The sequence below is a fragment of the Piliocolobus tephrosceles genome, chromosome 13, assembly GCF_002776525.5.
Source record: "Piliocolobus tephrosceles isolate RC106 chromosome 13, ASM277652v3, whole genome shotgun sequence".
Classification (NCBI taxonomy): Eukaryota; Metazoa; Chordata; class Mammalia; order Primates; family Cercopithecidae; genus Piliocolobus; species Piliocolobus tephrosceles.
In genome coordinates, this window is record NC_045446.1 from 109,377,224 (window position 1) to 109,393,785 (window position 16,562).

At 55.8% G+C, this 16,562-nt stretch overlaps 1 protein-coding gene and 1 long non-coding RNA gene across 5 annotated transcripts in view; one reads left to right on the top strand and one right to left on the bottom strand.

Moving 5' to 3' along the window:
* The window catches only part of NECTIN1 (nectin cell adhesion molecule 1), a 93,509-nt gene extending 78,673 nt beyond the window's left edge, over positions 1-14,836 (bottom strand). For both annotated transcript variants that reach the window (XM_023208473.3, XM_023208472.3), the window contains exon 1: positions 13,875-14,836. In XM_023208473.3, coding sequence (XP_023064241.2) covers positions 13,875-13,953 — 79 coding nt within the window. In that variant the 5' untranslated portion in view covers positions 13,954-14,836. The remainder of the gene's footprint in view (positions 1-13,874) is intronic.
* Positions 14,837-14,977: 141 nt separating this feature from the next.
* Positions 14,978-16,562, top strand: part of LOC111540007 — a 34,829-nt gene continuing 33,244 nt past the window's right edge. For all 3 annotated transcript variants that reach the window (XR_002730866.2, XR_002730867.2, XR_002730868.2), the window contains exon 1: positions 14,978-15,253. This is a non-coding gene — a long non-coding RNA (uncharacterized LOC111540007). The remainder of the gene's footprint in view (positions 15,254-16,562) is intronic.

The following is a 16,562-nucleotide window of genomic DNA, read 5'->3' on the forward strand; positions in this document are numbered from 1 at the left end:
GCTCCACAGCCCCGCCGTCCCTGCCCTGTCCTGCCCTGCCCACGGTCCCTCTGTACCCTGACCCTCTGCATATGCTCCCTCTCCCTGTCCTCTCTCTCCCCATCGCCAACTTAATTCCTTAATTCCCACTGGAGATAAGCGGATCTTTCACTGAAATTTATCATTAATCCAAAGGAAAACAGGGGTGGGAAGGGGTGGGGGTTGGGAAAGGGATAGAGGGAGGTAGGGAAGCTTGGAGGGCCCACCCACACTGCCTCCTCCTAGATCTGGGACAGCTGTGGCAGCTGGGAATCCTAGGCTGACATCCCCGGGCGGGGCAGCCCACATCTGGAGCTGTTACTGGGGATCCGAGGGGAGCACCTGAGATGGTGAGGTGTGTGAGACTCAGGAGAGGAGAGATGGGGGCCGGGGCTGTCTGTAAATGCCTGCAGGATCACATGTGCTCCATGAGATTCCAACACTAATGGGAGGGAGCTGCAGGGGGAAGGGGGAGCTGGGGGCAGTCAGAGCTGTCCTGGCTTCCATGGAGGGTGGTAAGTACCCTGTCAGTGGAGGGATTCAGCTGCAGCTGGAGGATGACCAACAGGCCGGAATGTGGTTAGGGGTTTTAGGAAGTGAATGGGGTGCTACAGCATTTGATTTCCCTTCCAATGCTGAGGCTCCAGGATTCTCTGACATCCTCTCCACCTTCCCCTGCAGGGCAGGGAGGTACCTTCAGCTGCAGGCCCAGTTGGGAGGCTCTTTCCAGACCTGGGTCCGGGAGAAGAACAAGTGGGCTCAGGTTATTTTTTTATTTTTATTTTTATTGAGACGGAGTTTCACTCTTGTTGCCCAGGCTGGGGTGCAATGGCGTGATCTCGACTCAGTGCAACCTCCGCCTCCTGGGTTCAAGTGATTCTCCTACCTCAGCCTCCTGAGGAGCTGGGATTACAGGCACCCACAACCACACCTAGCTAATTTTTGTATTTTCAGTAGAGACAGGGTTTCACCATATTGGCCAGGCTGGTCTCGAACTGCTGACCTCAGGTTATCTACCCGCCTTGGCCTCCCAAAGTGCTAGGACTATAGGCATGAGTCACTGTGCCTGGTGGGCTCAGGTGTTTAACACATCTTTGCAGAATGAAGGAGAATGCAGGCCCCTGCCTAGTGTCACTGTCCCTTTATGTCCAAGCAGGTTGGCTTAAGGAGAGTGAGGGGCTTATGATGGCGTGACCCACAAGACCCCAGCTCCATCTCTCCACCATCCACCCAGGCCTCAACCCAACTTGCATTCCTGCCTGAAAGAGATGACACACTCAGGGGGCACCTGCTGTGTGTGAGGTCAGAGGTCAGAGCGTGGATGCCATGCAGTGCTGGACTGGATATTCTGTTTGTTGCTGTCTACAGCTCCCACCTCTGTGCCTGGCACATATCGAGTGAATGCCGGGATGAACCTGTCTGCCTCTCCCACAACACATCCAGGGCGGCGGGATTCATACAGGGACTGGCACTGGGCACTTGGGGCAACCAGAATTCTGTACCTTGAGTGAAACCCTTGCTTCCCTTTCAGAAGGGAACACAGGAGGCACCTGCCTAGGTGATCATCTGGGGATGGGGGTGGATCTCCAGTAGCCCAGGGGCCTGAGACTAAGACATACCCTGCTCACATTGACCACCCTGGAGAAGTCACAGGAGCCCAGCAGAGGGGCTCCCCACAGCGTTCTGGGGCACACACAGCCAGGATGGCTCCTAGGCCTGGCTTCCCCAGCCCCAGGGAACGGACCCTCCTTCTCCAGACTGGGAGTCCCTCTGAGTGGTAGCTCACAACAGCCAAGTGGTGAGAAGACTTTCTCTGGATCAAGCAAATTATTGCTTGTGCTAAGCACACCACATGTGTTATTCACTCCTTCCAGCCCCTTATCATCTCATCCCATTGTACAGCTAAGGGAACTTGTTTAGAGAAGACACAGATATACCCACTGACACAGGTAAGTCATAACAGGCTGAGATCATTTGACTCCAAAATAACCACTGGGTTCAGTCAATTTCTTGGGGAAAATAGCCAAACCAGTTGTTTGTGACCCTGTAGACAAAACAATGATCTAAGACTGACCTTCGCCGGTTCTCTAACTGGCGGCTGGGGGGCAGCGCAGACCCTGCCCGGACAGTCATCATCTTTGATTGGCTCCCCCTCCTTCTCTGCCCACCCTTAGTAGCCAGGGTGTGCCCCCAACCCCAGGAGAGGGGTGAGAGTCCCCCACCTGTGTGTGGGAGAAGATGGCGATCACAGTCTAATCAGAAGCAGGCGCGTGCACACACGCACGCATGCGCACACACATACACACACAGCACGTGACCTCAAACACGCACACACACCATAAACCTTCCTCATACACACACAGAGGACATAAAAACACTTGTAAAGAAACACATAAACCAGCACAGATTATCATTACAGCGCAAACTGTGTACACAAGTGCCGAGGGGCTAGCAGTAACAGAGTGATGGGAGATGAGAGAGGGTAATGGGGATATTTCCTGGGAAGGGTGTTTGTGAGCAGAGCTTGGGGAGGAGGCCAGAAAGACCCTGCAGCAGTACTGAGAGGTGGGCGCCGAGGACTGACGCTGTCTCCCTCTTCCATCATTACCATCCCTTCAGGATTGGCCACGAGGCCCATCATCTGACCTCTGGGAGGGTGGGGAACGGAGCTGTGGTCAGGGCAGAGGCAGGCCGGGAGCAGGGGGCTGTCACATACGTTCCCCCAAAGGCCCATCCATCATGCCAGTGGAGATCATCAGAGTGCTCTGCCGGCCCAGGACACTGATGACTCTCCAGGCACCATAAAGACATGGAATAAATCTGGGGAGTTGCTGGGTAGGAGGGTGCCTCAATAGCAGGGCTGGCCACCCTGCCTGGGAAGGGAGAGGCAGCCCCTCCATCATTCTAAGAGATGCAGCAATCTAGGCCAATGAGATCAGGACAGTTCGGGGACCGGGGAGGTGGGCAATCATGACAAAATAATCCAGTGCAGTGTGGCTGTTATTTACACTCAGGGAGATGCCTGTCCCTGCCTCTGCTCCAATTTATGCCTAGGAGTTGCTGCAGAAAGCCTCTCCCACTGATTCAAAACCCTCAGAGGGGCCTGGTCCCAGCAGGCAGAGGAGAGGGACATAAACGTGGCTAAGCTCGGGGGCCTGGCAGGCACCTGCAGGCCCCGGGGCAGGGGCCTCTGGGCCAATGCTGGTCCCCTCGTGCTGGCTGGGCAATGCTCGGGCTTGGATGGGAGTCAGGCAGGTCCTACGCCCTCCTAACTCCTATTGCTTCCAAGCACTTCCTAGGTGCAGGGCAGATTCAGCCCCAGGAGCTGATCGCATAGCTCTGGCTTGTGTCTGGGCCACAGAGGCCGCGTGGTAATTCAAGCTAACGGAGCATGGATAATCTAGAACAGTGGAGGGTCTAGGAGGAATTTCGCTTTGGCGTCGGCACAGATCAGATGACTGTTTTGCAGCCGCATTACCTTCCTAATTAAGCAAGGGAGTCTGTGAGGCCTGAGCCTGCATGGTGACCTGCAGGGTCAGCGTGTGCTGGGAGAAGCATCGCCCTGGGTGACCCTCGAGAGGACAATTTGCACAGGGACTGTCTGGAGTCAACTCCTAGTCCTCAGCCACAACCTGGGGAAGGGCTTTGATTTTTCTGCCCCCGTGATCTTCTTCTCTGGGATAGTTTTCTGCCTTTGCCTGTGAAGCTGAGGACGCCTGGACCCAGGATCAATGCCTCTCTCTCCAGCTTGCTGTCCTGATCCTGCCTGAGGCAGAGGAAGCACCAACCCTTTTATCCCAGGAGATCAAAGCAGGCGGCACAGGTGAACACCCTAAATCCTTTTCCCCATCCACACTCCCTGGCAGGGGCCCCTCCCTTGCCATCTTTTGGGATCTCTGGGTGAGGGCAAGAGGGCCTGAAACCTTCCAGAAGTTTAGGACAGGCTCTGGCATAGGATCAGCTTGCTGAGCCCTGGATCCACCCAGGATCTGGGGCTGGCCTGGGAACACCCACTGGGGGACCAGGCAGATTATCTCAGAGGAGCTCCTATACCTGCCTCCGGTCTCACCATGAGACATGGTGTGTGTGGGGGTGCCCAAATGGTATCAGTGATGCCCAAAGACTCAGGAGATGCAACAGTGATAACATCAAGATATTCCACTCTGGCACAGCCACATGAATACTCCCAAGACACAACAGTATCTGTGGCAGGATATACCAGTAATACAGGTTGAATATCCCTTATCCCTAATGCTTGAGACCCAAAGTGTTCCAGATTTGTTCAGATTTTATAATATTTGTATATGTAAAATGTTATCTTGGGGATGGGACCCAAGTCTAAACATGAAATTTCATTTCTATTTCATATACACCTTATACACATAGCCTGAAGGTAATTTTATACAGTGGCTTTAATAATTTTGTGCATGAAATAATGTTTTGACTGCCTTTGGATTGCGCCCCTTCAGGAGGATATGTGTGGAATTTTCCACTTGTGGCGTCATGTTGGCGCTCCAAAAGTTTTGGATTTTGGATCGGGGATGTTCAACCCGTGCCAAGACTCTCTGAAGATTCAGCACTAATAACTCCCCAAATGCATTAGGCATGTACAACTACACCAGGTTCTCACTGCACCATGGAAGGGACAAGAACGTGAATAAGAAGGTGCTATGTGAGGGTGGGAAGAGATTCTGGAGGCAAGGTCTTGTGAGGACTCCAGGCTTAGGAAACGGTCTTCCTCCATCACTTGTCTGCCACCCCCCAGGAAGAGAGGCAGCTTAGCCACGTGGTATAATCACGGACATGGGGCCTGATTTCTGGAATCAGAATCCTGACTCTGCCACTTACTAGCTGCGTGACCCTGGGCAAGTTACCTAAGCTATATCTGGGCCTCATTTTTCCATATATAAAACTGGGGAAAACAGAAGTACCTTCCATATGAGCTGTTATGAAGATTAAATAAGTAATTACATGTAAGATGTTTACAACAGTGCCTGGCATCCAGGAATTCTCAATATGAGTGTGTTATTATTATCCTCATCAATGGTTCAAATAAGCAACTGTCTATCCACCCAGAATGGACTACTGGTCCCCTATGCCAGGCCCTGGAGAATCCAAGCCTCATCAGCAATGGAGCTCTCAGTCTTGTGATGAAGATAAATCTCAGGCCCAAGTGACTGGATAGCAGGATGGAGAGTACTTGGTGGCAGGGGTGGCATGGATGAGGCACTGGGGGATTTGAGATGAGAGAAGTTATCCTCAGTTTGGGGGGCAGGGTCATGAAAGCTTCATGATAGAAGTGGCTCTTGACCTCAGTATTTAGATTTCATATTTACGGGAAGTAAGGGGGAATGTGGGGAACAGCATGTGCAAAGGCACTGAGGCGGGAAAGTGCTGGGCATGAAAAGCATGGTGTGCAGGGGAGGGCGGTGGGGGACCAGTTAGGGAGGCGCTGTGCCCCCTCAGGTGTGCTTTAGGTTGATTCACCCAAGGAGCAATGTGGGCAGAGTGGAGCAGCAGACCGAGGACGTGCTGCCGTCCTCCCCTGCAGTGGGACCCACATGATGTGGTGGCAGAGCTGGCTAGGACCAGAGGCACCTCCTCCACTGCCCTTGTCCTAGCAGCTGACAGCATTTGTCCACAAGACACTGGGACAGAGGAAGAGGGTGCCTGGGGCACAGAGAACAGTCATAGTAGCTGCCTCCCCAGTCCCACCCGGGGCATGTACCCCAGACCAGCTGCCGGCAGGGGCTGCCTCACAGGGGCGCCCCACAAGCCCACGCAGCCCCTTCCTCCACAGCAGGGCAGACTCACATCTGCCCTAGCAGATTGGCGCTCCCATCTCCACTGACTCATTTGGTGGGCACCTGCAAAAGCGTGGGCTGACCCGTGTGACCCCCCACCATGGGAGCACCCCGAGTAAGCCTGTGTGTGCTAAAAGCCAGTTATTTGGGCGTGGTGCTCATTTTCCTTCACAAGCCTGAGGCATCAAGAAGGGACACGCTTGCCTTGGCTCCTGTCTTGTTATTTATGGCCACATCCTTCAAGCCATGGTGGTGTTCTGATGACCAGCAGGTATGTGGGCTTGCAGGGGAGGAATGCAAGACACAGGGGAAGGTACAGGCAGAGAGGAGGCTGCCGGCCAGCAGGCATCAGAATCTGCTAAGAAACAAATCCTCCTGTCTTTGGTGGGAAGAACCACAAGATGGAATCCAAGGCCCTAGCACAATGACTGAGGATAAGATACTCAAGCCAGGGAGGGGTGGGACTAGGAAGCCCCTGCCAAGGCTACCTGCTGGCTCTCCGCAGTGGCTGGCTGAGGGGAAATGCTTCCTCTCTAGGGTCCCCAACTCCCTACCTTCACTTTTCAGACAGAAAGGCCAAGATTCAGGCCAAGACTGTTGCGAGGACTCCAGAGTCCATCTCTGGTGCCAGGGCGTATATCTCAGAGCACATCCAGAGGTACACGGTGTGGGAGGCTGTGCCGTCCCCTGTCCCCAAGGGCCCTCCTCCATGGAATGGTGATTTGCTGAGCTTCCACCCCAGCTCCTCCCAGAAAAGGCCAGCTCCTTAGCCCTGAAGGGAGCCGTGTAACCTTCTCCTCTTCAGGCAGGGGGCAGAACTGAGCATCCAAGTGGGCAGGCAGGACACGCGTTTCTAGCTTTGAGAAGCAAGCATTCCAGGACTTTGTGGGGAGGGACTCCATTTAAGCCCATAGCTTGAACTCAGACTCCCAATGGGACATTCTGGTGCCCATGGCCACTGGCCTGTTTTGCTGCCTGGGCCACGTCCGCAGCTGTGTCCCAACTCCCGCAGCTGTGTCCCAGTGGAGCCACCAGCCAGTGGAACTAATGTCCTCTAATGAGATCCGGGCCAGAGTGGCCTACCGGGTTTTATTGTCTGTGGCTTGGTAATGAGACTCCTCATAAACTGAGAATGAAATTGGGGTTTGTGCTGACCAGAGTGGGTGGGGGATTGTCCAGGAGAGCGCCAGCCCCCGTGCCTCTCTGCTGCTCTGTCTAGTCTACAACGCTGTCTAGTCCACACCTGCTCTCTGCTCCGGGCCAGGCCCACACCCTGGCACTGTGCCTGCCTGTGCCCTGGGGCTCTATGCTCACACCTCAGGGGCGCTGCCCATGTCTCAGCCCAGATACCCAGAGAGAGATGCTCCAGGACACTGCTTCCCCCGCCCCCAGGAACGTTCCACTGTTAGGCATCCTCTATTCTACACCAACCTGGGCTCTGTGGTCAGCTCCGGCTGGGCCACCCTCCAACCTATATCCTCAACTTATTCCTCACTTCCCCAGGGAGCTGCCAGGCTCTGCCGTGCTGTTGGGGGAGTGTGAGCTGGTCATGGCTGGTAAAGTAGAGGACCATCCCATGGACATTTTCTAACATCCTACTGGCCCGGTTCATCCTCTTCCATCTGTCCATCCCCGATCTTTTCATCCTTCTGGTTTACTGGATTTGCAGTCAGACGACCCAGTGTCTAATTTGGCCACAACAGCATAAGATGGTCAGCAAGTTACTAAACCTAGGTCTCCCTTTCCTTGTCTCTAAAATGGAACTAATACAACACTAATGCCATTCACATGGGGCTCCTGAGAGGCTCAGCTGAAACTGTGGCTATAGAGTGCCACAGACAGTATTATGACAGTCTGCAAAAGGAATCAGTCTGTAACAGGAGGCTGAAAGGACTTTCTGTCAGTGAGAAGGAGGTGACCCCAGCAGGGATTCTCTACCCATCTGGCTGATACCATCTCACGGGGCGAATGGAGTCCTGGAGGGAGGGTGCTGTTGCCCAACTTCCCCTCAAATGTGGAAGTGAAGGAAGGCAGGGGCTGAGTCCCAGTTCCTCTCTACAGCCGTGGCTAGCCTCCAGATAGGCAATGGTGCCCCAGCTGGGCCACAGCCAGGGAGCGACGCAGGTGCCGGGAGAGCCCTCAGTGACACGCGGCAGAACAAAGGCCGCACAGCACCTGCTGCCTAGGTAGCCCTCAATCACCTCAGCTGGACCTGTGCAGGTACCCACAGACAGCCAGGCTCCCGAGTGGGGGCAGGGACTCGCTTCCCAAGTAGCACCTGGCTGGGGACACGGGAAGTGAGGTCAGCAGTGTGCAGGCAGCTGAGTGGCTCTTTCTCAAGGGAACACGAGTAGCAGATTCAGAGGGGCCAGGACCATTGAGAGGGAAGGCATAGGGGATAGAAGTTCACTTCACTGCATGTGCCCACATGCCTGGCAATGTGCTAAGCACTTTTCATACAACATTCTCAATCTCATCTTCACAAACCTCTTTGGGAATGTGTATTAACAAAAACCTATTTTAAAGATAGGAAAACTTTGGGAGGCCGAGGTGGGCGGATCACGAGATCAGGAGATTGAGACCATCCTGGCTAACACGGTGAAACCCTGTCTCTACTAAAAATACAAAAAAATTAGCCGGGTGTGGTGGCACATGCCTGTAGTCCCAGCTACTCGGGAGGATGAGGCAGAAGAATCTCTTGAATCCAGGAGGTGGAGGTTGCAGTGAGCCGAGATCTCGCCACTGCACTCCAGCCTGGGGGACAGAGGGAGATTCTGTCTCAAAAAAAAAAAAAAAAAAAAAAAAAAAGATGGGAAAATAGGCCTATAAAGTGACTTGACCAAGGTCACTCAGCTAGTAATTGGTAGAGCTGGGATTCCAACCCAGGCCAGTGGGTGCCACTTTGCTATCTCATTATGCTGGCCTGCCAAGACGGGGTGATCACCAGGTTGTAGGGAGAGGAACTGAGCTGCCTGCTGCTCTCCCTGCACCAGGGACCACTGCTGCTCTGCTCTCTCCTGGGAGGCTGTGAAAGGCAGACCTCCCACGAGCCCCCCACCCCCTGAGAATACATACCTATTGCCTCCCCGTCCCCCCCCACCCAGGGCAAACCTGGGATAATCTATTGCCCTGAAGATTCTACAATCTGCTGTCAGAAAGTCTTTATGTGTGTCCGTCTTGGGTCTCTCCTGTTACACCGAGTTCATCTCTCCTTGTGGAATGGGCTGGGGTACAGATATTATGTTCCGTGTGTTTTCTCATATCTCTTCCCTTTCCGCATCTCCGCATCTCACAGCATGAGAGAATCCAGAGCTTAAAGGGTTAACTGGACTAAAGGGTGTTATCTCCAGCTCAGGGCATTCCCTCTGCAAGGTGATCCCTGCTCAGATCTTAAGTTACCTCCTACCCCAGCCAGCACATCTGCTGCTGGCTCTGCAGACCTGGTCTCTATGGACAGGGGTGGGCATCATGGGGAAACATTTTCCAGTTGGGCTTGGGCACAGGGTGCTGGGTTCCCAGGACCACCCTCTTCCCCACTCCTTGTCCCTTATTCCCACTTCTTTTTCCAATAAGGAGGCTCCTGCTTTCTGTGTCACGAACCCAAGATGCTTCCAGGCACATGTATGTTGCCCACTTGGGCACACACAGCTCTGCGGGGCCCTCATGGAGGACCAAAGCTCACGCTCACACCCTTTTAAAATGCCCAGAGTATGCTACCTCCCCTCCCCCCACACACACCATGATTCTTTTTCTTAAGTACCCATGTAGGAAGCAAAGATGCCAAATTAGGAGCTGAAAAACTGCCTCCCTTTGCCCCTCCCAGCCGTTCACGGATCATGAGAACTCGTCGGGCAGGCCAGGCCCCAGGTAATGCCAGGTTCCAGTGCTGCTCTGCCTGCCAGGGAAACAACAGAAGGCTGACAAGAGAGGAATCTCTCTCCCGGTGTGGTCAAGGTCTTCAGCATCTCCCTGTGAGGAGGCAGAGGCCCAGTCTAAAGCCAAGGGCAGAACAGAAAAAGGAAGCGGCATAGAGGCTTCCCACCTGCCAAAGGGGCCAGTAGTGTGTCCTAGAAGAGCTAACCAAGGGCAAATCCTGGGTGCCCTCCCAAAGTCACCCTCACTGACGCTCTGACACGTAAGAGACGCATTCTCAAGTCCGGACCACTCACAAAGTCCTAGTCAGAAAGTTCTAAGCAGTCAGTTACATGTGAATATACATTTGATGTTACATATTTATGGCCCTAGTCCCATAGTGACCCACAGACACAAGTACATACACCTCCTACTCCTAGTCCCCACAGATGCGCACATGCACAGTGAATGGCAGATCACCAACACAAACACACAAAGCCCTGGATACGTGTGTGCACACACACTCTATGCTAAAGGTGAGACCCTATGCAGACTGTCAGAAATGTCACAGCTTAAGTTCCACAACTGGCTCATGACCATTCTAGCCTGGCACACTGGCTAATGTTTAAAGTTGTTTTTTTTTAAATCAGCAAAACAGGTGAATATGCTGACACCTCTCTATCTGTCCGTCTCTGAGGTAGGAGGCATTCAATTCACCAGGTTAGCCAGGAAAAGATACAATCGGAAAAATCGAAGATACAGTCACACCTCCCTTGGGTGTTTTCTGTTTGTGCTGAACAATGAACATTAGTCGGCTGCTAAACAATGGCAGTATCATAGGCACAGCAACTGGAACTGACCCTCTGCCCCCCGCAAGCCTGGCCCACTTGCTCAGACATCAGCACTAGGGTTCTGGCCAGCTCAACCATCCTGGCAACATACAACAGAGTCGGTGGTCAAGCAGTAGCCAAGGTGGATTCATTGTACAAATGTGAGTGGCTGAGAAGAGAGCTGATAACACTCTTAACCTCAACCAGCCTCAGGCAACGAGGGCTACCTGTCCCATATGCTCACAAGTTCAGGTTAAAGAGATGCCTTCTGGGTCACTCAGCCGGGGCAACTGGGCCCAAGTTCTGCAGTATCTCCTCTTCCCCTCCAGTCTTGACTACGGAGGCCTAGAATCCAATTCCAAGGCACTCCACAGTGCTGCCTTATAAATGGGTAAGGAGATTCCCACTTATACATGCTGCAAACCCCAGGCCAGCAGAACTGGTCTTGCCATAATGCCTTGCCCAGCAAGCTGAAGCACACCACTGTATGTGAGAAATAGAGAGAGAGGAAGGAAAATAACCCAATAGCCCCGACACTTGGAATTTCAAAGACCACATGGCAGCAAGCTCTGCACAAGCTGCAGAGAGAGGCTGCAGAGAGGGGTGTGCTGTGACCCGACAGGTCTTCTGAGGGTGTGCATGACACCTGGGCTGTGTGTTCTCTTTCCAGACAAAAGGTGTAGGGAAGCCAATTAGGGAGGGTGTGGTGTAGGTGGGACACCAGCTCAACGCACCTGCTTCTCAGGCAGGTTCTCTGCCTCCTCCTCGTGCTCCCCCATCTCTTTTTGGGATGTGACCCACCTGCCCCACTGACCCTCTCCTCTAAGTTAACAGGAAGAAACCGTGGATTGTCATCTCAGGAAACAGAGGCCTGTGGGGCTTCACCACACTGCTTAGTGAAGTCTGTGTTGCTGAAAACATACTTCTGTGTTTACACTTCAATAGCCAGATTGGGAGTGTTTTGAAGTTGGGGGCAATCGCACACACTCCAGGCCCCTCCCTCTTCCTCTCCTCAAACCCCTAGACCCAGGTTCCCTGTCACAGCCCAGGAAAACCCTGAAAAGAGCATCAGACTGGCAAGTCCCTAGAGAGATGCTATAGCGGGCAATGGGGAGGAAGCTGGCAGGTGATGCAAAGTAGGATGTGGACTTGCAACTTCTGGGCCAACCAGCCTCCATCCAAGTGTCAGACTGGGCACAACCGTATCCACCTGCCTCTCTGCACTCATGGACCCTAGAGCAAGCAAGCAGAGAAGGCCCCAGGAGCCCAGGCACTGGGCAGAGAAGTTGGGCGGTTCGGGAACTTGGGTGCATGGATGCTATCCATCAGTCAATTATAGTCGATGGAAGAGCATTTATTAAGTACCTCTCTCAACCCTGGTTCCTTTCTCTGCATCCCACCCTTTCATGTGGATTTTTAGCAGGGGTTGTATCCACCTTGAGCCAGGTGAGTTCACCTCCCTGCTCCCACTTCCTGAGTGGGTGGAGCACAGCAGGCCTCTAGCCCCCAGTGAAGGAATTAACCATGAAGGGAATCACAAAGCTGGGGAAAGAGAATAACAAAAGGAGGGGAGAACGGGTGAGTTCCTTCCCCTTCTCCCAACCCTTCCCACCACCCTTTGTCCATCCCAGGATTACATTAACCCCTAGTGTGCTGGACCAACCAGAGCTCTGGGAAGCTCTCCTTTCTCTGGATTCCGGATGAGGACATATGGAATTGAAGGGTTCCTGGAAGCTCAAATCCCAGTGGCCAGGCAAGTCCTAGAGCCGGAACTTCTGTATCTCAGGCTGGCTTCCTAGGCCATCCAGTGTGAGAAGACCTCTGGCTCTCACCAAGACCACCCTCTGGGGGCAGGGTGAGCAGTGACACCTGTGCGCCCTGGATTTTCCCCACCCCCCCACATCCAGCAGGGCAGCACCCCAGGCTTCAGGGGTGGAGGCACCCCAGTACCCGCTTTCACAAACTGCTTCCCAGACATCCACCACTCAGGGAGACTGGCGGGGCCCTCCTAGTGAGCTGGCTGGCAGCAGAAGAGGCATAGAAGGGAATGAGGCCAGGCTTCTGCCTTCCAGGAGTGCACCCTAGCCCCGGAACTAGGCAGCCAGACTGGTCTCTCCATAACAAACTGCCTGGCCATTCTGCGGCATCGCACATTGTAGGAACTCGGGATCTAATATTCCTGGCCCACGAGGAGAGGGTCTCTGTACATTGACCCCCTAATCTGCCACCCCAAGGCGGGGACCACGTGCTCCAGTCAAGATCCTACCCCCTCCTCAAAATCCCATCTTGCTAGAGCTGCAGGTCGTCTCTGGTTTCTACCCAGGGAGCTGGAGGAACTCCCCACACCCCTTGACCCGCGCTTGGTGTCCAGCCAGCCGGCGAGCTCGGCGGCTTCTCCAGGGACACAAAGGGTTAAATCCAGGCGAGGGGACTCGGTCGGATTTGCCTCCTAAACGCATTTTCCAGTTCATTCCCCAGCACAATATGCCTGGGCCGGTCCCAGCCTCCGAGCCCACCCCACCCGTCAGAATGGGCCACCAGGGCCACCCCGGGGTCGGGCGCGAGGTTAACCCCTCGGCTGCCGGCAGCCCGCACCTCGAGGAAGGACACGCGGGGCACCCTCGGGAAAGTGGGTCATGCAGCTACCTGGTTGGCACGAAGCCTGCGGCGTCTCCTCCAGGGAGAGCCCCCAGAGCTGGGAGCAGAGTTCCGAGGGGGAGCCCGGTCCCGCGCCAGGCCCGGAGATTGCAATCCCAGGTTGCTCCGGCCTCACCCTCCAGGGAAGGAACCGCAGGTGAGCGAGGAGCTGCCTCTGCTGCAGCAGCCGGCTCTCCGCGCCCGCCGTGGGGCGGTGTGGGGCGGGAGGGGGCCCGATCGTCCTGAGCCGTCTGGCAAAGGGGCCGCCGAAACGAAGCCCCCCCTCCCCCGCCATACTCCAAACCCGCAACCCATCAGCTCCGAGACTGACGCCCTCCTCCTGGGGCTGTTGTCTCCCACCCCGAGACCGTGATTACGGTGATTATTTTGCATTTATGTAACACGCAGTGTTTCCAAACTGCTTTCCGAGCAGAGAGCTGGTTATTAAATAAATAGAACGCTATTACATATTATTATTTTTGTGAAGAACTGAGCGGAGAAAGTGCTTTCATGCTACATAGGGACGTGCATCCGACTGCTTCCCTGCAGGGCAGGCTGTTTGGCTTCTCAACCTCTTTCTCCGCCGTGCCACCTCCCACCCCCTTTACCCAAGCCGTGACCCAACTTTTTTGGCTCCTTTCACTCCCCACAATCCAGTCGTGCCCGCCATCCGGCTCCCAGCCCCGGGGAGGCACTGGATGGGGGTGGGGACAGCAGAGGTGAGCGCGCTTACCTGGGAGGAAGAATGCGGTCAAGCCGAGAGCGAGTCCCCACCAGCGTCCAGCGGCGCCCGCAAGCCCCATCCGAGCCATCGGGGGCCGGGGGTCCGGCGAGAGGGGCGGCGAGGGCAGCGCTCCTCGCGCTGCAGAAACCAGCCCGGAAGACGAAGGAAGATCGCTGGCGGCCGGCGGGCGCTCGGAGGATCCAGGTCAGCCGCAGCCGTCGGCCGGGGCGGGGTGGGCTGGGTGGGATCCGCGCGGCCGCAGTCCGGACCCCAGGCCGTCGCCGGCTCAGAGGCTCGGCAGATGCCCGCCGCAAGTTGCACGAGTCATGCCCCTTCTCCTCCTCCGCTCTCCTCCCGGCGCCGGTCCCCGCCCTCTTCTTCCACGCAGAGCGGGGCTGGGGAGAGGGACCCACCCCCGGCGCGCCCGGCTGCCCGGCTGCGCGGCGCGGGCTCCTGGCCCCAGCGCGCTCACACCCTCCCGCTCGGCTCCAACTTGCAAGCGTCCATGGCCGGCCGTCCTCCGAGGGTGGCTGGACGCGCCCGGGCGGCGCGGAAGGCTCGGGGCCCAGGCGGCGGGCGTCGGGCTCGGCGGCCGGCGGCCCGCGTGGCTCTGGCTGCGCTGCTGGGCGCGAGGAGAACGGGTCGGAGGCGTCGCGCGTCCCAGCCGCCGCCGCTCTGCCGGGTGCCGGCGATCCGCAACAATGTGGAGCCGCGCTCGCTGCTCTCGCTCTCTTTCTCTCACTCGCCGAGCTTCAGCCTCTCACCCGCTCGCCCGTGATGTCAGCCAGAGGGGAGGGGTTAGCGTTAACCCCCTCCTGGCCTGGATGCGCGCCCGCCGGGGCCGGGTCGGAGCCCGAGCGCACGCGCCTTCCCGACCGAAGCAGAGGCAGATCGCGAGCGCGGGCCGCGGGGTCCGGCTCAGGACCCTCGCTCTGGAGCTGCCCCTCGGCCGCCTTCCAGCTGGGGAGCCGGCTGGAGCGCGGGCTGCCCTCCTCCTCCGCTGACAAAGGCAGGCAGTGACCCCTAGCGGCCGGCGAAGCCGAGGCGCGGGGGGTGGGGGTGGAGTTAGGACCGGTCTGGGGACGGCGGTGGAGGAGAGGGCGGGATGGAGAATCCCGGCTAGCAGCGTCGGAGCTGGCAGGGCTTCTGCAAGTCCTCTGCTCCCACCCTGCTCCCATTTCACAGACAAGGAAACAAAGGCCCAAAGAAGAGTTCCGCCCGGGGCGGAACGTGGCAGGGCTCGCAACAGAACCCAGTCTCCGGAGATTCCTCTCCTCTGCACCACTTGGAGGCTCCACGGAGAGGCAGCGGTGCGCGGGGCGACGGGGAGCTGCCAGAGAAGTCGGTGGTGGGCATGAGTGGGTGAGACGGGCCCACTGTGGTTTCTGGTAGAGTTTCTTTTCTAATCCCTGCTCCCTTCGGGGGTTCCTTTTCCAAAAATTGAAGCACCCCGCGCCCTGCCCTTGCCCAAACAGAGCCTGAAACCGAGCTCTCCTCCAGTTTCCAGGACCTTAGTTTTGAGAGATTTGTGGGGTTCCCGCTAAAGTGGATCGTCCAGTCGGTGTCCCTGGCAGGGCAGGGACTCTCCGCCCCATCCCGTTCACCACCCACCACATCCGGGTGTGGTAGGATTTCTGCCAAGGCGACTGCGCCCTCCAGGCCTGCCCTGTTCCCCTTGCTCTGGTCCTTCTATCCCCATCCCCTCCCCCTGGGGGAGGAAGGCAGACAGAGTTTCCCACTAAGGAGAGCTGAATTCGCCCCAGACCCTGGCGGGACCCTGCTCCCTCTACCCTTTGCCCAGCCCTCTAGGCGGGCAGGAGCAGAGGGGAAGTGGCTGTTGCTGATAACATGTACATTCTGGTTCTTCACTGTAGAAGGGGCAAAGACAGCACCATATTCCCACTGTCTGGGTTCCGGCCCTGGAGTGTCTCGGTTTCTCGCTGAAGTAGTCAGATCTGGCATTCTCATGACCACTCACCCGCTCACTGTATGGTCTTTTACATTTAACAAATGTAACCTGGGCTTTCTTTGTATCAAAACACAGTGCCTGGCTTGGGGATACAGAGACATTCTCATTGCCCTAAAGGAACTCAATCTAGTTGAGGGGGAGGGGGAGGACAGACATAGAAACGAATGTTGTAAACAAATATTTGATATGGGATTGTGTGGGTTTGGTAGGTCACAGAAAAAGTACCCAGTTTAGCCCGGGGTGCGGTTGGTGTAAAGGCTTCAGGGAAGGGAACACAGGGTCTCTGTGAGTCATCTATCAGACCAAGGTAAGTGCTGGAGGGCAGAGACATAAAAGACACTGGATTTAAGGTAGAAGGTCAGCACGAGGAAAGGAATGAAGGTAAGCAATAGTCAGGGGAGGAGGGGGCCCACAACGAGGGCCCACAAAGGGTTGACTGGTGGTAGGCTGAGCCTAAGACTTGAGGAAAGGACAGGCCTGCAGATTGGTGAATCATACCCAGAGGGTTTTAAACTGGGGAACACGCTATGAAATTTAGTTTGTGGCAGCCAGGAATCTCCCATCTGGTTGCTGAGTGCTTTAAGGGCCAGAGTTGAATTGAATTCACTGTGGTGGCCTTCAGCTCTGTGCCAGGCACATTGAGGAGCTGAAGGCATAGGTTTGAAGGGGCAATCCCAGATATACCAATGTCTTCTTGTTCCCTGCTCTTACCCTCCCATCCTCTCCAT